Below are 23,539 nucleotides of genomic sequence, written 5' to 3'. Positions count from 1 at the left end.
GAACATATACGCATATCTACCATTCTCTGTGTGCCCGTCTCTCTCACTCCATCTCCCAGTCTCTATCCTCCCTTCTCTGCCTTCTTGACGGACCCACTGCTGACCTCCTCCACTGCTGCTCCCTGCCTGCCTGCCTGACCTGTCCTCAGGCTGAGGATAACCCTGAGCATCATCAGGAATAGGAGTTTGTCTAAAGAAGGAACATCTACACTGGTGAAGGTCAGCGTTTTGTTTTGCTTTTCACTTTTTCTTGAAATTCCTAACAACTGCTTCAGAGAAAGTTGTTGGTGGTGTTGTCCAAGGAAATGGCCAGGTCTGTGTGGCCCTTGTGTTGTTGTATCTGTATGCCAGGGGTACATACTGTTGATGTGGCCACGCATGAAAGGTCTCATCCTTTGTTCCGATTTTCATTACATTTTACACTATCCATAGTAACATGTCCACATCATTTACATTCATTGAAATGCAAACAAAATCTTTGTATATAAATTTGCAGTTTGTTCAGAGGGTTGCCAACTGGCATTTTCAATCAAACAACTGATTGACAAATTGTGCCTTTCAAATGAGAACATACAGAGCTGTACGGTGCTTTCTGTTAAGTTTCTTTAATGCATGACGGGGCAAATCTTTAATGTATGAGGGCACAAACACATTTCCTCTAAGAGTAATTATTTTTTTAAAGAAAGCACAAAAATATTGTTTTTGTTATTCCATTATTCTGGTGTGCATGAGTTTTTTCTACTCAAGTGTTTGTATTTATAATCTTCCAGGATAGACTAATGATTTGCCATGGTGTATTATGGTTCCATGCTTCCTGCAGGGTCTTCGATGCTTGTCATGGATTCATAATGGGAAAAAATGCTGGCTTTTTTGTTACACTAAAATGACTTGCTCTCTTCTCAAGGTTCTGTGACTATTTTATCATGAAAATATCAATTTATGTACATTGTTATTTTGACTACACACCATATGGTCAAGATTTGCGATAAGAAAAACACATTTTTTCTCTTATCAACTGCATTGCAATGTCAATGTGAACGTCGTGCCATTTCAACCAAATGTGTATTGTCATGTGTCATTTCATCTATCTCAAGTAGCTATCACTAAGGTAAGGTCCAGTCCGACCCATTGGTTCAGGTTCTCTGGGTGTCTAAGAGGTGTGTGAGACACCCCTAGTCCCATCTGCAGTCATGACCAGTAATGAGGAAACTCTCCCGGCTTCGGATTTCCACACTAGGATGCAGCGGATCCGGGAGGGCATCCACATAAGGACCATGAAGGCCAAAAGGAAAGTGGAGGACATCTCTAAAGAAGATGTCCAGGCCTTCTTCAAGAAGCACGCCTTCGTGCTCTTTACTGTAGCTGCCGTCGTTGTAGGTGAGTGAACCCCCCCCCCACCACGGACAGGCCTACATACACAATACACACAAACAGGCCTACATACTCACACACACGCACACACACTCACACACTTTGAAACCCATGCTCTTCTATTGCAATCCAAAATCCAATAGGGAGACTCACCTACAAACCTCATTCTAGAGGTGATTGAGAGACAGAGCCTCTCAGTGTCCTCTGTTCTACATGCAGTTTCAAGCCCACTAATCAGCCCTTCTGATTCTCCAGGTATAATCCTAGGCTTTGCACTGCGTCCCTATAAAATGACCTACCGAGAGGTGAAGTACTTCTCTTTCCCCGGAGAGCTGCTGATGAGGATGCTGCAGATGCTGGTGCTTCCCCTGCTAGTATCCAGTCTAATCACAGGTACACCAAGTCACTACACGGATGCCCTCCACCAGAGGCAAGTTTAGATGTTTTGACCATGCAGATGAGGGGTGGATTTAGTGGTGTTTGAAAGACAGGTGTGGAGGCCCAAAGGAAAAGGGAGAATGCCAAAGGGGCTTGAGGCATAAGCACAGGTACTGTAACTTGTGCTTGATCCGTGTGAAATGTATTTTTCTCCAGATTCCCGTTGGTCTCTAGGCTCTGGCATGGAGACAGCCACTTCATTGTACTCCTTTTCTATTAAAATGTGGTGTAGAGAATGAGGGAGGAGGGATGGAGGGAGTAGGGTTAGCTTCAGTAGAAAAGACACCCACTGCCTGTGGGTCTGAGAGGGTAGCTTTGGGATGGGTACCCCCTTGAACCTCTTCCTCCTGCTTCACTTCACACGGATAAAAGCACACAATGTGCCACTCCGCCACTTTCTACACAGCTGTATTGTTTTGTGGCATTCCATGACCCCCAGCACCAAAATACAGTAAGTGGTTTGGAGGGTGGTGGGATAAGAGGTTACGGCCTAGAAAAGAGGTCCACTGCCCAGGTACACAAGCAGACATGTAACTACAGCATCTAGTATCTTCCTGAGTCCTCAACAAGGTTAGGATCCATATGACCTAGCTTGGTATGATGTGTAGTATAAATGACATCACTATGCTAATGCTGAGGGATTTACTGTGACCTTGAAACTAGACCTACAGCAGCAAGCTCTAGTCATTTCTCAAAGTAAGATTGAGCTGATCTGTACTGTATTTAATTTTCTTTTCAAACTAACCTAATTTGTGAATGTTCACACTGGCTTGAAAGAAGCAGTGAATGTTTACTAAGAATACTTTCTCTGATCACATTTTAAACACTAAAAAAACAGTAGAACTGTGGCGTGAACGGCAGAAAATGAGATGTGTGGGATCAATTTTTGTTTCATCCTTCATCTTTGTAGTAACCCCTGAAAAGAACCCACATAAGTCATTTCTTTAGTCCCGTGAAAGTGGTCACACAGGCTTGTTTGCAGTTTCCATGGCAATGTGGAGATGCAAAGTCGTTATGGGCGCATGGCAAGTGGACAAGTTTGAGGATGGAGGGAAAAGACAGAAAAAGAGAAAGGGAGAAACAGGGAGAGATGGTGAAAGAGAGAGAAATAAAGAGAGGCACAGAACAGAGAGAGACACAGAAAGGAGCAGAGGCACAGGTCAGCAGAGGGGTGATTGTGGGAGAGGGAGGCGGGATGAAGGAGATTGAGAGTTGAACGAGGGTTAAATGGAGGGTGAGGAGGTTTAGTCTAATGGCAGTGCCCCTAACAGGATTAAAGCACAGACATCTCGCTTACACAAAAAACGCTTACTCCATCAGCACACTGAATTGGTATAACACACCAGAACGGCCCCTGACACCTTGGAAAATCCAAAGCAAACTTTATTGCAACGCTTTTTCAGGAAGAGGTCTTTCTCTATAATGGCTCATTGTTTGCCTCTTACCCTTGGCCTTTTTGTAAGATTGAGAGATGTCAGTAGGGAGAAGCAAACCATAATCATTATCTAATTTCAGATGGAGAACGTCAATACTTTTGCTCACCTGTATGTTTTGCTACTAGCCTGATTTCTGATTTCTGTCAGATGACTGTCAGGCAGCCTATTAATCTGCACACCTGTTGACTCTTTGTATTAGGCTGCATCCTCCAGCAGGTCAGATAATCTCTGGTCTACAATAATGAGAGATGATAAATAATCTCTGAGAAAGAGGAGGAGAGTGACTGCCAGGGCAGTAGACTAGTTCACACTGAGGTCATCTATTAGTCTCTTGCAGTGGTGATTTCAGCATGTACATCTTGGTCTGGCAAAATTAATAAAAAAGTGGGATGCATGCCAGCAAAACCACTACACAACACTAAACAATACATGAATTGCACTATAACGGTGACAAACAGTGCCCACAAACTGTTAGGGCCTACATAAAGCTGTGCCAACAGCAGTCCCAACATCTTACCACTTGTTACGCTCGTTGTACGAACTGGAAGCATACTCGGACCAACGTGCAGCGTGATCTGGGTTCCACATCTTTATTTGTGAAACGGACAAAAACAATAAACAGAAAACGAAACGTGCAGCAAATGCAGTGCTCACAGGCAACTACACACAAACAAGATCCCACAAAAACCAGTGGGGAAATGGCTACCTAAATATGATCCCCAATCAGAGACAACGCTAAACAGCTGCCTCTGATTGGGAACCATACCAGGCCAACAAAGAAATACACACACTAGACTAGAACACCCCCCCTAGTCACACCCCGACCTAACCAAAATAGAGAATAAAAAGGCTCACTATTGTCAGGACGTGACACCACTGCTACACCTGGCTATCAGCGGAGCCTTGTCTGGCAGCGAAACAGTTCACTCAACTTCATTTACTGCCTTTAAAAAAAAACATAGCTGATATGGCTAACTTGCTTAAACAAATTTGGTTTCTAATGACAAATGAGATGTACAAACTATGGCATAAGTGGACGACAAGAGGATAAGACGCAATCCGTCATTTCGATTAAGACATTAACGAGCGAGCTAGGACGGACGTAGTCGATATAACTATTTGTTTAGCACTTTTGAAATGTACAGTGACAGAATTCAGAACATGGGTCGTTCTTACAGTGTTCTCCCTGTACACTAAGTCAGAACCGTAGGATAAATAAAGGGGGCATATAAGCAGACAATGAAATCTCTTACAATATTCAATGATGACATTTCTCTAAAACAGGCTATATAGGCTACATGTGCACCACCATGTCAGAACAGTAGGCAAAATTAAGAGGGGTAAATAGACCAAATTATTAGGGTGAGGCACATGGGTTACTAACATCTTACTACACAACATACCCTTAGTCTAATCAAATAGCTACCCAGACTATTTGCATTGTCCCCCCCCTCTTTTACGCTGCTGCTACTCTCTGTTTATTATCTATGCATAGTCACTTTAACTCTATATATGTACATATTACCTCAATTACCTCGACTAACCAGTGCCCCCACACATTGACTCTGTACCGATACCCCCTGTATATAGCCTCGCTATTGTTATTTTACTGCTGCCCTTTTATTATTTGGTACTTTTATTTCTTCTTCTTAAAAATGCATTGTTGGTTAAGGGCTTGTAAGTAAGCATTTCACTGTGAGGTTTACACATGTATTCGTCACATGTGACAAATACATTTTGATTTGATTTTGAATTACTTTCTTAGCTACAGTAAACATATCTCCCTGGCATATTACATCATTTATGCAGCATCATACAATACATTTTTGGACTCACCTTGTTGTGCTGTGTTAACTTGAACAGGAAGGTGGCACGGTGGTCCTTCGTGGGCAAATTTTGTCATCAAAGTCTGGCATTCTCTGGATTTATGGTGCTTTCAAAACAACTGGGAACTCAGAAAAAAAACAAGGTTGAATCTTGATGACGTCATTGATCTTCAGGTCGTAGCTCTAGAAAGAGGCCAGATTTACAATTCCGAGTTGGATGACCGTTTAAAATGTTTTTTTCCCCAGTCGGAGCTTGTTTATTCCCGACTTCCTAGTTGTCTTGAACTCACTGAAGTCACGTTTCCGCAGTTCCGAGATAAGTTGTTTTGAGCGCGGCACAAATCATGCTTCTGTCACATGGGATGACGCTGGAGAGACGAAGCAGGTACGGGGAGTTAAAAATTTAATGTAGAACTGACATGGAACGAGACAGGAACAGCGTCAGCAAACGAGTAACACAAACAAAAGACAATCAATGCAGAAGCGGGGAACAGAGCTGGGGAACTGACAAATATAGGGGAGGTAATAACAGGTGATGAGTGAGTCCAGGTGAGTCCAATATCGCTGATGCGCGTGACGAGGGAAGGCAGGTGTGCGTAATGGATGGAAGGAGTGCGTGATGCAGGGCAGCCTGGCACCCTCAAGCGCCAGGTAGGGAAGAGCGGGAGCAGACGTGACAGTACCCTCCCTCTTGGGGCGCCACCCGGCGTCCCACCTGGGCTAACCGGCCGAGACATGGGCGCTGGGCAAGCCGGTTGGGGGCGTGGGAGCCCAACGAACCGGCAGGAGCGTGAGAGCCTGGCGAGCCGGCTGAGGCATGGAAGCCAGACAATCCAACTGAGGCAAGACGCCTTTCGATCCTGCTGCAGCGAGGGAGCCCGATGATCCGATGGAGAGTGACGTGGGATGGGAAGCCGCCGAGCCAACCGGGGCAAGGAAACCTCTCGAGCCAGCCAGGGCGTGAAAGCCCGACGGGCTTGCTTAAGCACCTCCGGTTCCATCGGCGGTGGAATCCACCCCGATGTCACCAACAAAACAAAAAACAAACAACAACAAAAAACTCCTGGACCGGCTGGGCGAACAAGAACTGACGATCCGGCTGAGGCCCAACGTGGGATGGGCACCATCCAAGCCAACCGGGGCAAGGAAACCTCTCGAGCCAGCTAGGGCATGGAAGCCCCCAGTTCCATCGGTGGCGACCCAGAGCCGATGCCACCATACCAACCGGAACGCCAGTACTCCCCGATGCTTTGTGTGATGGCTGCTGCATTCTGTCACATGGGATGACGCTGGAGAGACGAAGCAGGTACGGGGAGTTAAACATTTAATGTAGAACGGACATGGAACGAGACAGGAACAGCGTCAGCAAACGAGTAACACAAACAAAAGACAATCAATGCAGAAGCGGGGAACAGAGCTGGGGAACTGACAAATATAGGGGAGGTAATAACAGGTGATGAGTGAGTCCAGGGGAGTCCAATATCGCTGATGTGCGTGACGAGGGAAGGCAGGTGTGTGTAATGGATAGAAGGAGTGCGTGATACAGGGCAGCGGGAAGAGCGGGAGCAGACGTGACAGCTTCATTGGCAGCATGGCCTATATTGAATGTTTATCATTTTAAACTTGGAAAAGAGCCCCTTAACCGCAGATTTTGGACCACACAGCCCCTGTCACTGATTCCTTCCAAACCACTCATTGTTGAATTTGCGATTTCCAACTTGTTGTGTAATGTTTATGTCCAATGGACAATGAGCACCGATATATTTGATCTATAATCTCTTCATTATTTCTCTTCATATGACAAGGATTAAAAAGGATTTGCCAGTAGATTGTTGACTTGATTCATGATGAATGCTAGCTAGGATTTTGAAAGTATGATGTTGACATGATCGGTCCAATCAAAGCTACTGTACATACAGTTGAAGTCATAAGTTTACATCCACTTAGGTTGGAGTCATTAAAACTCGTTTTTCAACCACTCCACAAATTTCTTGTTAACAAACTATAGTTTTCGCAAGTTGGTTAGGACATCTACTTTGTGCATGACACAAGTAATTTTTCCAACAATTGTTTACAGACAGATTATTTCACTTATAATTCACTGTATCACAATTCCAGTGGGTCAGAAGTTTACATACACTAAGTTGACCGTGCCTTTAAACAGCTTGGAAAATTCCAGAAAATATTGTCATGGCTTTAGAAGCTTCTGATAGGCTAATTGACATCATTGGTGGTGTACCTGTGGATGTTTTTCAAGGCATACCTTCAAACTCAGTGCCTCTTTGCTTGACATCATGGGAAAATCAAAAGAAATCAGCCAAGACCTCAGAAAAAAAGTTGTAGACCTCCACAAGTCTGGTTCATCCTTGGGAGCAATTTCCAAATGCCTGAAGGTACCATGTTCATCTGTACAAACAATAGTACAAAAGTAGAAACACCATGGGACCACGCAGCCGTCATACCGCTCAGGAAGGAGAGGCGTTCTGTCTCCTAGAGATGAACGTTCTTTGGTGCGAAAAGTGCAAATCAATCCCAGAACAACAGCAAAGGACCTTGTGAAGATGCTGGAGGAAACAGGTACAAAAGTATCTATATCCACAGTAAAATGAGTCCTATATCGACATAACCTAAAAGGCCGCTCAGCAAGGAAGAAGCCACTGCTCCAAAACCACCATAAAAAATCCAGACTACGGTTTGCAATTGCACATGGGGACAAAGATCGTACTTTTTGGAGAAATGTCCTCTGGTCTGATGAAACAAACATATAACTGTTTGGTCATAATGACCATCGTTGTTTGGAGGAAAAAGGGGGAGGCTTGCAAGCAGAAGAACACCATCCCAACCGTGAAGCACGGGGGTTGCAGCATCATGTTGTGGGGGTGCTTTGCTGCAGGAGGGACTGGTGCACTTCACAAAATAGATGGCATCATGAGGAAGTAAAATGATGTGGATATATTGAAGCAACATCTCAAGACATCAGTCAGGAAGTTAAAGCTTGGTCGCAAATGGGTTTTCCAAATGGACAATGACCCCAAGCATACTTCCAAAGTTGTTGCCAATGGCTTAAGGACAACAAAGTCTAGGTATTGGAGTAGCCATCACAAAGCCCTGACCTCAATCCTATAAAAAATTTGTGGGCAGACCTGAAAAAGCGTGTGCGAGCAAGGAGGCCTACAAACCTGACTCAGATACACCAGCTCTGTCAGGAGGAATGGGCCAAAATTCCCCCAACTTATTGTGGGAAGCTTGTGGAAGGCTACCCGAAACGTTTGACCCATGTTAAACAATTTAAAGGCATTGCTACCAAATACTAATTGAGTGTATGTAAACTTCTGACCCACTGGGAATGTGAAGAAAATAAATAAAAGCTGAATTAAATCACTCTCTACTATTATTATGACATTTCACATTCTTAAAATAAAGTGGTGATCCTAACTGTCCTAAGACAGGGAATTTTTACTTGGATTAAATGTCAGGAATTGTGAAAAACTGACTTTAATTGTATTTGGCTGAGGTGTATGTAAACTTCTGACTTCAACTGTATAACGTGATTTGACGTAATTATATCTGTGGCCAATGACCTTGAGCCTTCTTGGATGGGCACTTCTAATGTAACTCTATGGCAACACCCAAATGGCTAGAATTTTCGAGGTCTACCCTTAGACTTGGCGGTGATGTAGTGTCCCCATGAGTGACAGAACACTGACCCAATCACGGAGCAGGGCTCCGTATTTTCTGCTGGCTTGCCTCACCACCACAGAAAGCACTGAGCTAGGCTGAAACACCTGCATTTTGGAGCTGCCTTACTCAAGAAAACAAAAACGAGACCATGTTTGTATGCATCTTTATTAACTCAATCATATATATTTTTTTTGACATTGTTTGCGAACTGATATGTGACACGTATTAATGCCAAAATAACATGCAAAACAGGCAAGCCCCCCCAAAAAGAAAATATATTTTATAATTTATTTGCTAAAAATATGGGGCTCAAAACAGAATGACGGGTCGCCACTGGTCTCTTGATGTTACACCTGATAGCCCCAGTTCACTGAGTTCAACCTCATTTTCACCCATTGTCTGATGATGAGATATCTGAGAACCCTGCTGTTCCAATACCAGCCAACAATTGCCTGTTATGGCATAGACACTTCTCAACAATTCTGTGGCCCCTCAGTTCTCACAGTGTTCCTGTCTCTGCCTCTGCCTTTCCTTGACCAGAGCAAGGACTCACCCTTCTGTCTCTCTGGCTCCAACACCATCCAACACATCAGCATAGCTTCAGGAGCTATCCAGAATGCAGGCTAATATGGCTACAGGCAATTGCTATTTCAAGTGTTTTCATGCCACTGCTATGAAGAAATGTTAGAAATGTTGCACAATGGGATAATACTGTTCTTCTAAACAACATCTCCCCTGTCTCTCCCAACCAGGCATGGCAGCACTGGACAGTAAGGCTTCAGGAAAGATGGGTATGCGCGCTGTGGTGTATTACATGACCACCACCATTATCGCTGTCATCATAGGCATCATCGTGGTGCTCATTATCCACCCTGGGAAAGGATCTAAGGATGAGTTCATGAAACAGTCGAAGATAGAGGACATCAGCCCTGCCGACGCCTTCCTGGATCTCATCAGGTAGCTAGCTGCATACTAGAGTAGGAGGAGGGTCAGGGGTTAAGTGGAGGAAATATGAACTGTTTTTGTGCCATTGTACCCCTGTGTTCATTCATTGTGATGATCATGCTCTTTCATTTCAGAAACATGTTTCCACCAAACATGGTCCAGGCCTGCACACAGCAGGTAAAGCATTTAATGACTTTGTCACTACAAACGGATGCTACAAATTTAACTATGGTTCTACGAATTCCTTGAAGACCGTCAGTACGGTTTAAATTGTGGATGATATCCCTCGCACTCCCCACAGGTCGAGTTATAACAACAACAAAGTCACGTTGGTGATGTGACAGCGTGGTAGGACGTGCCCCCGCAGTTCATATAAAACCGTACATCAGACCACGCACTGTCTCAGAAAATCTTCTTGCCCAAAGATTCAGAGTGACAGGAAAGTACTGACGGTCTTACATGTATTCGTAGAACCATAGTTACAATCGTAACTTCTGTTCTACTTCATACCTTTCAGAACGTCAGTACAGTTATAGCACTATTAACCTCTGATTAATGCGACAATGTCACTGGGAGAATGGCAGGTCCCATGGTGTGGCAGGATGAGACGTTGACCTTGTAAAATCTTAAGAACGTGCAGGGTGACGACCAGGTAACAGCTGCACATATCTCACTCATGGGGACGCCTTTTAGCGGAGCACAGGATGTGGTGACACTTCTGGTAGAGTGACATATCACATGCTCTGGAACAGGGAGCCCTACACCATTATAGGCCTGACCGATGACATCCACAACCCAGTGTGAAAGCCTCTGCTTGGACAATGCAAGGCCGTTTGACACAGGAACAGCTGGTCTGACTTCCTGTAGTGCTCCGAGGCTTGCATATAGAGTTTTGTGGGCTTTCCCTCTCTTGGTGGCCCTGGGTGGGTCCTGGCGAACAACGCTATGAAACCACACACTATTGCAGAGACTTTGATATTACTAGCCACAATTGATATGGTGAAAAAACGATGTGTGAGGAGGCAGAGGCACAGAGACTCAAATTATCTGTGAAAACCAGGCCCTCAACTCTGGCTAGCTGCGCTTCCCTCACCTTCACAGGCATGATGGTGCAGTTAATGCAGGGGTCAGAGAGTGCATCTCGCAGGTGGCCAATGCCTAGGCAGGCGGGGAACAGGTCATGGCCATCTTCCACTTGTAGTTCAACTCCAAATGAGGAGCAGCCATGCATGCCCAGCAATGGTGATGTGGTAGTCTCTCAGCTAAGAATGTGAAGAAAAAAAATCTAAATATATATTCTCATGCAAATATACTTATTAATACCACAATACACAGTAAAGGTAGAGGGCTACAATAATCTGGCAAGAGTTGTACAGCAACCTCAAAATCATTTATTGTGAGCCAAGCTATGACCGTAGGGCTGGAGCAGGAGAGATACCATGTTTAAATGTAGGCATAATTTATGAAAAACACTCACGAACGGCTGTCGTTTGGTAAGTCAAGCTGACGACACACAGTGGCAGCTAGGTTGAGTGTTTAGCTAGCTGACGACACACAGTGGCAGCTAGGTTGAGTTGGTTAGCTAGCTGAGGACACACAGTGGCAGCTACAGTAGGTTGAGTTGGTTAGCTAGCTAGCTTGTAGTGTCCTAGTAATACCAGAGGAGAGGGATGCCTGGGGGAGGCAGTTCGAATCTCACTTCGTATAGCTCGCTAGGCTAACAATCTTCCTAGACGGCGTGCACGCTATGAGACGTGGTTATCTAGGGAAAGGGACCCGTTTTGAGATTTAAACAGACGAAGGATGACTAGTGCCCCGTGGTCTCGATAACAAGCATGGCAGTGGAGGATATCTTGACAAGGTTAGCACCGGAGTACGGTGGCCAACATACACACTAGCTGGTAAGCTATTAAAGTTAGCACAAGACAAGGAAGCCCAATATCCACCGATATAAAAGAGATAGGTAGGAGAGAGCTGTCACACAGCCTTGGAGGGCGAATTTCGCGCTTCGACCCACAGGTCACAGGCTGTTGATGACAGACTGTCAGTACACACAACTCACACAGAGTTTAGCTTACCCTACTGCAGCGGTTCCCAAGCGAAGAGTCGCCTGATATGAAAATGGGTTTGCGGGAGAATGTCCAAAATCCATTTTTTTATTTGTCTATATATATATATATATATATATAGACACATACATACACACACACACTACCGTTCAAAAGTTTGGGGTCACTTAAAAATGTCCTTGTTTTTGAAAGAAAAGCAAATTTTTTGTCCATTAAAATAACATTAAATTGTACAGAAATACAGTGTAGACATTGTTCATGTTGTAAATGACTATTGTAGCTGGAAATTGATGATTTTTTATGGAATATCTACATAGGCATACAGAGGCCCATTATCAGCAACCATCACTCCTGTGTTCCAATGGCACGTTGTGTTAGCTAATCCAAGTTTATCATTTTAAAAGGCTAATTGATCATTAGAAAACCCTTTTGCAATTATGTTATCACAGCTGAAAACTGTTGTTCTGATTAAAGAAGCAATAAAACTGGCCTTCTTTAGACTAGTTGAGTATCTGGAGCATCAGCATTTGTGGGTTCGATTACAGGCTCAAAATGGCCAGAGACAAAGAACTATCTATTCTTGTTCTGAGAAATGAAAGCTATTCCATGCGAGAAATTGCCAAGAACCTGAAGATCCCGTACAACTCTGTGTACTACTCCCTTCACAGAACTGCGCAAACTGGCTCTAACCAAAATAGAAAGAGGAGTGGGAGGCCCCGGTGCACAACTGAGCAAGAGGACAAGTACATTAGTGTCTAGTTTGAGAAACAGATGCCTCACAAGTCATCAACTGGCAGCTTCATTAAATAGTGCCCGTGAAACACCAGTCTTAACATCAACAGTGAAGAGGCGACTCAGGGATGCTTGTCTTCTAGGCAGAGTTCCTCTGTCCAGTGTCTGTGTTTTGCCCATCTTAATCTTTTCTTTTTATTGGCAAGTCTGGGATTGGCTTTTTCTTTGCAACTCTGCCTCGAAGGCCAGCATCCTGGAGTCACCTCTTCACTGTTGACATTGAGACTGGTGTTTTGCAGGTATATTATAATATTGTCTTTGTATCTCAAAATCATTGTAATGTGATTAACCTTAAAAATCTAAATGAAAATTATTCTAATCTAAAAGTTCAAATTCAACCAGAGAACGCCCTTAGATCATGGGAAAAGGCCACAGTTGACCGTTGCATTTGAATCATTCCCACAGTGAAAGACTAGGCCCGCTACGCTATGAAAGCACACACTATTGCAGAGACTTTGATATTACTAGCCACAATTGATATGGTGAAAAAACAATGTGTGGGGAGCCAGAGGCACCGAGACTCAAATCAATACCTTTGTGAGATAACACTGTTAAACGAACAGTTTTTGCTATTGTTAGCAATCAAGAGGAAACTGATTGAAAGACTCAACTCCCCAGCTTATACTCTCCAAATGGACATTAACTGTGAGGGGAAAGATGTCCATGCATTGACTTTTGTTCACTATACATTTCAGGGGATGCTATTCACAAGGACATATTGTTCTGTCTCACAATTCCCGAGCATGAAGGAAAGGGGGATACCTTGTCAATTGTCCAACTGAATGTATTCAACTGAAATGTGTCTTTTGCATTTAACCCAACCCCTCTGAATCAGAGAGGTGCAGGAGGCTGCCTTATGTGGATGCCTTGACATCCACGGCGCCCGGGGAACAGTGGTTTAACTGCCTTGCTCAAGACAACAGATTTTTACCTTGTCAGCTTGGGATTTGATCCAGCAACCTTCTGGTTACTGGCCCAACAATCTAACCACTAGGCTACCTGAAATGGTACAGGGGATGTTCATTGTGCTGTGTGGCTATATTGACAAAAAACACATTCCATGGAATCGAATGGTGGGCTTTGCACAGATGGGGCTCCATCTATGGCTGGCAGGCTTGTGTCTCCCTCTGTTATATACACGCATTGCACGATACACCGAGAGCAATTGGCGACAAAAGAGCTGAGCACAGAACTCGGAGATATACTGCAGCAGGTAACTTCGATTGTAAACTATATCAAACCACATCCACTGCGCGCACGCCTGTTCGCAAAACTATGTGGAGGCATGACAATGTTCTATTTCATACTGAGGCTTGGTGGTAATCGAGTGTTAGAAAAAAAAATCTCATTGGCAGAGGTACTGTTGTCATTCACAATGTATGTAAAAGAAACTGACTTAGTTGACTTTCTGTGTAATGAAAGGAAAATGTGTCTCCCTGACTATGTAACAGACATATTTGGGAAACTGAACGAACTGAACACAAGCATGCAGGGGAAATACAAAAACATTCTATGGGTGGCCTCCCGAATGGCGCAGCAGTCTAAGGCAGTGCTAAAGGCGTCACTACAGACCCGGGTTCGATCCTAGGCTGTGTTGCAGCTGGCCGCGACCAGGAGACCCATGAGGCGGCACGTGATCGGCCCAGCGTCGTTCAGGTTTTATTTATTTATTTACTTCACCTTTATTTAACCAGGTAGGCAAGTTGAGAACAAGTTCTCATTTACAATTGCGACCTGGCCAAGATAAAGCAAAGCAGTTCGACACATACAACAACACAGAGTTACACATACAGTCAATAATACAGGAAAAATAAGTCTATATACAATGTGAGCAAATGAGGTGAGAAGGGAGGTAAAGGCAAAAAAGGCCATGGTGGCGAAGTAAATACAATATAGCAAGTAAAACACTGGAAAGGTAGATTTGCAGTGGAAGAATGTGCGAAGTAGAAATAGAAATAATGGGGTGCAAAGGAGCTAAATAAATACAGTAGGGGAAGAGGTAGTTGTTAGTGCTGCTAGTGCTGTGAGCTGCTCTGTTAGTGCTGTGAGCTGCTCTGACAGCTGGTGCTTAAAGCTAGTGAGGGAGATAAGTATTTCCAGTTTCAGAGATTTTTGTAGTTTGTTCCAGTCATTGGCAGCAGAGAACTGGAAGGAGAGGCGGCCAAAGGAGGAATTGGCTTTGGGGGTGACCAGAGAGATATACCTGCTGGTATATCGAGCTGAGATAAGGGGGGACTTTACCTAGCAGGGTCTTGTAGATGACCTGGAGCCAGTGGGTTTGGCGACGAGTATGAAGCGAGGGCCAGCCAACGAGAGCGTACAGGTCGCAGTGGTGGGTAGTATWTGGGGCTTTGGTGACAAAACGGATGGCACTGTGATAGACTGCATCCAATTTATTGAGTAGGGTYTTGGAGGCTATTTTGTAAATGACATCGCCGAAGTCGAGGATCGGTAGGATGGTCAGTTTTACGAGGGTATGTTTGGCAGCATGAGTGAAGGATGCRTTGTTYCGAAATAGGAAGCCAATTCTAGATTTAACTTTGGATTGGAGATGTTTGATGTGAGTCTGGAAGGAGAGTTTACAGTCTAACCAGACACCTAGGTATTTGTAGTTGTCCACATATTCTAAGTCAGAACCGTCCAGAGTAGTGATGCTGGACGGGCGGGCAGGTGCAGGCAGCGATCGGTTGAAGAGCATGCATTTAGTTTTACTTGTATTTAAGAGCAGTTGGAGGCCACGGAAGGAGAGTTGTATGGCATTGAAGCTCGTCTGGAGGATTGTTAACACAGTGTCCAAAGAAGGGCCAGAAGTATACAGAATGGTGTCGTCTGCGTAGAGGTGGATCAGAGACTCACCAGCAGCAAGAGCGACATCATTGATGTACACAGAGAAGAGAGTCGGCCCAAGAATTGAACCCTGTGGCACCCCCATAGAGAATGCCAGAGGCCCGGACAGGTTAGGGGAGGGTTTGGCCGGCCGGGATGTCCTTGTCCCATTGCGCTCTAGTGACTCCTTGTGGCAGGCTGTGCGCATGCATGCTGACTTTGCTCGCCAGCTGTACGGTATTTCCTCCGACACATTGGTGTGGCTGGCTTCCGGGGTAAGCAAGCAGTGCGGGTTGTGTTTTGGAGGATGCATGGCTCTCGACCTTTGCCTCTCCCTAGTCTATATGGGAGTTGCAGTGATGGAACAAGACTCACTGGAATTGGAAAGTACTAAAAAACATTATTTTTTAAAACATTCTACCGATGAGTGACCGAATCAGTGCATTCAGAGGAAAGAATTCTTATTGGAGAGAGTCTTCCAAAAGCCATGCCCCCTTCCCTCGCCTGTGCATGTTACTGACAGAAAACAGCATCTGTAAGTGTCCAACATGAGTGATGACTGCTCACCTCCAATGCTTGGAAGAGCACTTTGGGACCTACTTCCCAATCTGTTTGACTGTGATCCTGGCTCAGTTGACATACCGGTAAGTGAAATCTAACAGCTAATCGAGCGGTCATGTGACCGAATGCATTCACGGGTCACTACGGAGGAGGTTTTGTTCCTGACTCAAAGGGAATACCCTGCCATCTCCCTCTAAGCATTAATGCCACATTCAAAACAACTGAGAACTTGTAAGTGGGAACTCGGAAATCTCAGACTTCAGTGCATTCAAGACAACTGGGAACTCTGAAAAAAACAAGCGCCGACTGGGAAAAATTGTTTTGAAAAATCGTTTCTTTCCGACATGAAGATCACTGAAGCCATGATTTGAGCTCGTATTTTTCCAGAGTTCCCAGTTGTTTTGAAAGCACTATAAACCTCATGCTACCCTTCACCAGCATCTGTGTGAAGCTGGATTCAGTGCTATCGTCTGCATTAAAACCAAATATAGATCCAGGTTGGATGTGACAGCAGAGATGAGGTGCGCACTGTCGACCACACCCCATGACTTTGAGAATCTCTGACGTGACATGCATCAAGCACACCCATTTTATTAGTGGTGGTGAGATAAGAGACATTATGTCAGACTAATTTGGAATTGACTCTCATAGCCCCACATTAAAAGTATGTGATGGTGAGTTGAGAAGCCAATCAGAAATACTGTTAGAATGTTTTTCAATTCTGCCAAAACCCCAAATAAAAAAGTAAACATTTGCTGTTAATTAAATCATTTTTTTCACATGGTTTGGCTCGTAAGAATTTTCAGATATCAAAATGGGGTCGTGGTCCAAAAAAAGTTTGGGAACCCCTGCCTTAGCGGGACATGGGAAAATGCAATTTGAAAAATGGGAGCAGCGAAGCAGTCAATTTGAGCAATATGGCTAAAATAACTTGCGAGAAGAAATAAGAGACCGTGCGTGGTCTGACGTATGGTTTGTTATGAACTGCGGGCACGTCTTCTCAATCTGTCACATCAACAGCGTGACTGTTTTTATTATTACCTGACCTGCGTGGAGCACGAGAGTTATAATCCACACTTTCAACTGTACTGACAGTCTGAAACGTATAAAGTAAAACAGCCTTCCTCATTCAATAAGCAGATTTTCCCTCAGTAAAAGTTTGCCACAGGAAATGGTTCTATTGAAATAATGATGGTAATGAAAAAGGATACGTTTTGCGAAATACTTTTTGTGAATGGATACATTATTGACATTTTCAGAGGAAGCTTGCTGGTTTTGGAATTTCTGAGCAGAGATAAATCATTACATAAGAGACATAAAAACCCAAAACTGAGGGGGACTTTTATTTACACTGGAAGAAAAATTCGGACCACTAGGAACAAATGACAAAATCTGACATTTTTTATTTATTTTATTTAACCTTTATTTAACTAGGCAAGTCAGTTAAGAACAAATTCTTATTTACAATGACGGCCTATCCCGGCCAAACCCTAACCCGGGCGACGCTGGGCCAATTGTGCGCCGCCCTATGGGACTCCCAATCACGGCCGGTTGTGATACAGCCTGGACTTCTGCTGCCATGTGTAAATAAAAAATGATCACCAGCAGGAGATAAGAAAGAACCCACTTCCATTATTCATCTGAATGTTTTGGAGTTGTTGTGGTATAGTTGATGGACACAGTGGGGTTTGAACTGCAATGAAGCATTGGCAGGGTTGCAACAGTAGCATTGTGGGGTCCGTGGCGTACCGCAGTTTCGCAGGGCCCCGGGCAAGGTCTGAGCTCATTTCCTGTCATTCTAAACCTTTCTTCCATGGCTTTTGGGGAGGACCATGTCCATGGGGAGCTCAACACTTGGTGGTCTGGACCCTCTCCCCATACAGGGTCATCATAGATCCAGCTGAACCTTACAGAATACTGCTCCAGCCATACAGAGGAGGCCCATTGTTTAATTCACAAGGCTGCGATGAGTGGAGCAGGTGCCTTTAGTTTTTGCTCTCTAGTCTATCGAAAGGGCACAAGTCTGACAATCTTCCCTAGATACCTTATCTATGTTCAGTAGATGCACATCAAAATCCCACTTGAAGACTGGAGCACAGGCCAAAATGAAGAGGCTGAGTTAATATTCAGTAACATTACTTAAAAAATACTATTTCAGTAACACTTTCACTAAAGGAAATGACATGCTATCATCACTTTAACAAGACAATGATAACCCATCACTCACGTAACCGGCTCTTTCCCTCCAGTTCAAAACCAAATACGGGAAGCGAATTGTCCATGTAACGGTGACAGTGAACGACTCGGTCTTCAACCTGACCAACCTGACTGAGCAGATTACCCGGGAGGAGGTGATCCCTATCCCGGGCACGGTGAACGGAGTCAACGCCCTGGGGCTGGTGGTCTTCTCCATGTGCTTTGGCCTCATCATCGGCAACATGAAGGAGCAGGGCCAGCCCCTCAGGGATTTCTTCGACAGCCTCAATGAGGCTATCATGAGACTGGTAGCAATTATCATGTGGTGAGTAGTTGGTGTGTGTATAGGTGTTTATAAGGATGGTGTGTGTGTGTGTGTGTGTGTGTGTGTGTGTGTGTGTGTGTGTGTGTGTGTGTGTGTGTGTGTGTGTGTGTGTGTGTGTGTGTGTGTGTGTGTGTGTGTGTGTGTGTGTGTGTGATGTTGTGTGTGTGTGTGTGTGTGTGTTATGATGATGGTCCAATAATCATTCATTAGGTGAGTGTGTGTGTGTGTGTTTATGTGAACCCCCTGCATTGCACGTGGTTCATGATTAGATCAGGCACAGAGAAATCTCCACATCTATGCTTTGAAATGCTAAGTCTACCTATAGAGTGCCTGCAGATTTGGGAGTTACTATGTGTATCTCTCCCTCTCAATTCAATCAAATGGCTTTATTTAGCCTCTTGCCTGAGGTATTGCTATGAATTATCTGGTAACTATAGACAGGCATGATCTGATATAGGTCTTTAGGGTTACTGAGATAATTGCAGGACCACAATCTCATAATTGGCCAACATAGAACCGTCTCGGGGCATGTAGCTTCCTGATGCTAAATGATTCCACAGATGAATTACAAGGCTTTGTAACCAAGACCAGTGACATGTTCACTCAATTAAATCCAAAATATTCCCAGTCAGATATTTGACAGATTTAAACCAAGTTTTGTTTATGAATAAAGGTAATTTCATAGCCTGTGCTTTGCACTCTCAGAATGCACTGATGATTTCTCAAATGTCTGTCCGTGAGAGACTAAAAATTTTACTTTTTCAGGCCTACAGTATTACACAAAAAAATAAATCCCTTTTAACTTTGTGACCATATCCTTCCCCAGCATAACCTCTTCTCCGTCCTCTGCTCTACAGGTATGCACCAATCGGCATCATGTTCCTCATATCAGGGAAGATCGTGGAGATGGATGACATCACTGAGATGGGTGGTCAGCTGGCCATGTACACCATCACGGTGATCATAGGCCTGTCCATCCATGCTTTCATCATCCTCCCCGGCCTGTACTTCGCCGTCACACGGCTGAACCCCTTCATCTTCATCATGGGGCTGGTGGAGGCCCTCATCACAGCCCTGGGAACCTCCTCCAGGTTGGTCCCCTTACATTAATCTCCTCCCTGGCCTGCTCGGACTACCCCACACTGTGGCCTTGCCTGACTTGGCCCTGACTCATGTCAAATCAAAGCCTATTATAGTAGGGCCAGGAGTGTTCTTGATCAGATTGTACCTATAAGACATCACCATCCTCGTTAGTAGTGTTACTAAAGCTTACCCCTGGAGAATATGATGAATAGATCTAATACAAAAAAACTAAAACAACAACCACTCAAACACCATCTGTTTCTCTCTCCGTCTCTATCTCAGCTCAGCAACCCTTCCCATTACCTTCAAGTGTCTGGAGGTGAACAACAAGGTGGATAAGCGCATCACGCGGTTTGTGTTGCCGGTCGGCGCAACCATTAACATGGATGGAACAGCACTTTACGAGGCTCTGGCAGCTATCTTCATAGCTCAGGTTAACAACATGGACATGAACTTAGGTCAGATCATTACAATCAGGTAAGAATTAGTATCTAAGGTTAATAAGCTAAAGTTTATGTTTACAGAATCAAAAGATGTTGATATGTTTACAACTACATTACATGATTTATCAAGATAAGAGTTTAAAATATATCATTTTGTGCTATAAAATAGCATCACAGCCACTGCAGCAAGTATTGGAGCTGCTGGGATACCACAGGCTGGACTGGTCACCATGGTGATTGTGTTGACCTCTGTCGGACTTCCCACTGATGACATCACCCTCATCATTGCAGTTGATTGGTTCCTGTGAGTAATTTTTTCCCATTTTCAGATTGAGACATGAGAATAGATAAATTATATTTGAATAATGATAAAGCTATTATGGTGCAAATATACACACACTACTTATTGTCTATAGTATACAAATTGTATAATGACTGGAACTGAAACGCAAACCATTTATCTTTCATTTTAAAGGTCGAACATCCTTTTTTATCAACTACAACCCTAGTGACACACTTGTACTATCCCTCGGGTCTTGCTCCACTTTTTGGAATTGCATTTTTTAAAAGTTTTAACATAGAAACATAATTAGGTTGCCCAAATTAATGATTTCAATTAGAATTCCCTTCCCAGAAATTACACAGCTAATTGGGTAGTGAGAAAAAATCCCACTCTCCATAAACTAGGAGGGATGGAATGTGCAGACAGAGTCAAAGCTTCATTTAATGAAAACATGGATGTTTCTCACAGTGATTAGAATATGAGATAGCCTATAGGGAGTGTTCTGACTACTCTTTAACAGTAGATTGGAATTGTCTCTGCTGATAATGCTGTGGACTATTTCCCCTCTGCATTCTTTTGACTATGAGTAATCTAAAAACGTTAGTTTACCTTTAATAAAAAGCAGGAAATAGGTAAATGTTTTTACCTGTTCAATATAACATGACCAAACGTCCCAGCGGACATAGGCTAGGGTTTTCTTTTAAAAACTGTATGTCCCGCCACCCCTCTCGACCTCTGTCTCTCCTCCCACTGTATATGACTCCTTCACCCTGGTTAAGCTTTTTCTTCTTACGTTATTCCTGGATTGTAGTGACCGGCTGCGTACCACAACCAACGTCTTGGGTGACTCCATTGGGGCTGGCATTGTGGAATTCCTATCTCGACAGGAGCTACAGGCCAAGGATGTGGAGATGGGGAACATTGTGCTGGAGGAGAGGAAAAAACCATACCAGCTCATCTCTCAGGAAAACGACCACGAAAACGCCAAACGTCCGAAAACTGAAAGCAAGATGTAGATCAACGCTCAATAGTGCACACAAGCACACGCACGCACAAGCACACGCACACACAAACACGTAATGTTTTGGTTCATTCTTGTTTTCAATCTGTCATATTTGTCCAGTTATTGTCACTCTACCATATTTCCTTTCCTTTGTTATTTTGTCATTCATAAAGTTGCCCAATCAAATTGCTTACATCTGCCGCCTCTCTACGAGATAGATAGGCCACCTGTTTTATGGTTTGTCTGGGTATTTTTGTGTTGAGTTAAGTCATGGCCTAGAATATGTATATGGTATAATGGTATAAGTAATGAGGAAAGTGATATGGGTGTTGATGTCCAAAAGGAATTTTGTAAAATTATGAAAGGACAACCTATGTTTGAATGACTGGGCAAGCTTCATTCTTCAAAAAAAGCAACAGAAAACACATTTGTATATAACTACCTTAATTTTGGTGGACCCCAGGAAGAGAAGCTGCTGCCAATAAATACAAATACAATTACATTTTATTTGCTACAACTAATGAAATGAGGCCCTATGAGCTGTTTCTGGTGAAAAACAACCAACTTCCTATCATGGGTTAAATAAGCAGTAATTTAAATAACAATCCTCAAGTGGTGTGTATTTTTTTTTAAATTTGATTAACTTTTATCATGCTGTCAATATTCCTGTTGCATATGACAACTTCAATTGTATTTTTATTTTATTTTGATTGATCAAATTCTTGAAGGTGGTGCTGTGATGCTGACAATATGGTTAAAACGAGATGTATCCAACAATCGTCATCACTATATATGTATCCAACAATTGTTATCACTATATATTCCCTATTTTGTAGCCAGCCCTAAGACAAATGAGTCTTTGAAATATCCTTCACTATTTAGTACATCATTATTTTAACATAGCAGGTGTTTAATATTTTTAAGGCTTTGTAGAGTGATTGTATGTCGATATATGTGTAAATGAACTATATAATATGGATAGTTGTTTACGTGAATATGTCTTCTTTAATCTCAATGCAGAAAGATATTTGTTTTCAGGGCCGAAATGCCACTCCAATGCCTTGGTTAGTGAAATCAAGGAACATAGTTTGTGATAATTACAGTATGTGTGAACTAACTCAAATGGATTTAGAAAATATGTTATTTTCTTTCTTTTTTTCTTTAAGTTTTGAGATATTATGGTTCACTTTCTGTAAAGGCAACATTTGTGGTGAAAAGGAAATAAATGGACTGGTAGATTTGTCTTTGGTGAATAACATTTTGAATAAAATGTAAAAAGGAAGCAATGTTTGATTTTGGTGATTTGTATTCCATGACACACATACAGTAATAAACTGTTACATAACATGTGTTATGGCAATTATAATAGAGTAGGTATTACCCTACACAGCACACAATGAAAAGTAATACATGTGCAATAGGACAAAATGTGATAAAGGTAACCCAATTTAACAAATATCTCAAAATGTGCCTTAAAGACACACTCTGTTGTCTCATATGACAACACAACCATAACAATGAAGCAATATGCCTAGGTCTTTATTTTATTATCTAGTTATTATAAGGTAATAAAGACAGTTGTACTATTCATCTCATTATAGTATGAGCTACGAGTCACATTCTTCTAAATCAAGGGGTATATTTACTTAGTTGAAATTACTGGAAACGTATAGACTGTGGCTTTAAAAGGCAAATGTAATATCTTATGTATAGTAATGTAATGATTTCATACACTGAATAATCTACAATCGTGTACTTATGTGCGAAGATCTTTGATGGATGTTAGAGAAAAAGTTGATTATTTATCTAAATGTGACTTCCTAGTTAAATATTACGTTTGGAAGAGAAAGAAGCTACAGTAGTCCCCTCTATTCTCACTATCAAGCTGTTCTGGGAACAGCAGTTTGCAATTAAATCGTTTGTGGACATTTGCTGCCATCTTGTGGTAAGACTTGAGCAGCACTATATGTGAGCTGATAAAGATACAGTATCTACCGGCATGTGGGCTTTATCAACAGTATTTTATTAAAATGTTGACCCAACTCTGGTTGATACTCTAGTTGACAAGCACCTGCAGAAGCTAAAATCAGGTAAAACCATCCATACTTACATGAAACATCCATATTTACCATGCGCCGTTGCCGTTTTATTTTTAACTCTTCACTGACCGACCCTACACTTGAAACTTAGGTAGTCTGGGAAAGTGATGTCATGTGACTTGACGATCCTAGCGCGCGAAATAGAATTAATATATTTCTGTT

The 23,539-nt window shown here is 43.1% G+C and overlaps 1 protein-coding gene across 1 annotated transcript; it reads left to right on the top strand.

Moving 5' to 3' along the window:
• Window positions 1-22,524, top strand: LOC111980291 (excitatory amino acid transporter 1). The gene is made up of 10 exons (XM_024011012.2): window positions 1-219; window positions 1,238-1,377; window positions 1,627-1,764; window positions 9,505-9,709; window positions 9,832-9,874; window positions 18,195-18,466; window positions 19,324-19,557; window positions 19,832-20,026; window positions 20,162-20,296; window positions 21,087-22,524. Exons 2-10 carry the CDS (start codon window positions 1,239-1,241, stop codon window positions 21,289-21,291), a joined length of 1,566 nt encoding a protein of 521 aa, XP_023866780.1. The 5' UTR covers window positions 1-219; window position 1,238; the 3' UTR covers window positions 21,292-22,524.
• Window positions 22,525-23,539: the final 1,015 nt, after the last annotated feature.

The sequence above is a fragment of the Salvelinus sp. IW2-2015 genome, linkage group LG20 (genome assembly GCF_002910315.2).
Source record: "Salvelinus sp. IW2-2015 linkage group LG20, ASM291031v2, whole genome shotgun sequence".
In the NCBI taxonomy this organism is placed as follows: domain Eukaryota; kingdom Metazoa; phylum Chordata; class Actinopteri; order Salmoniformes; family Salmonidae; genus Salvelinus; species Salvelinus sp. IW2-2015.
The sequence above is the reverse complement of the archived record's forward strand: the minus strand, read 5'-3'. Positions and strand labels throughout refer to the sequence as shown.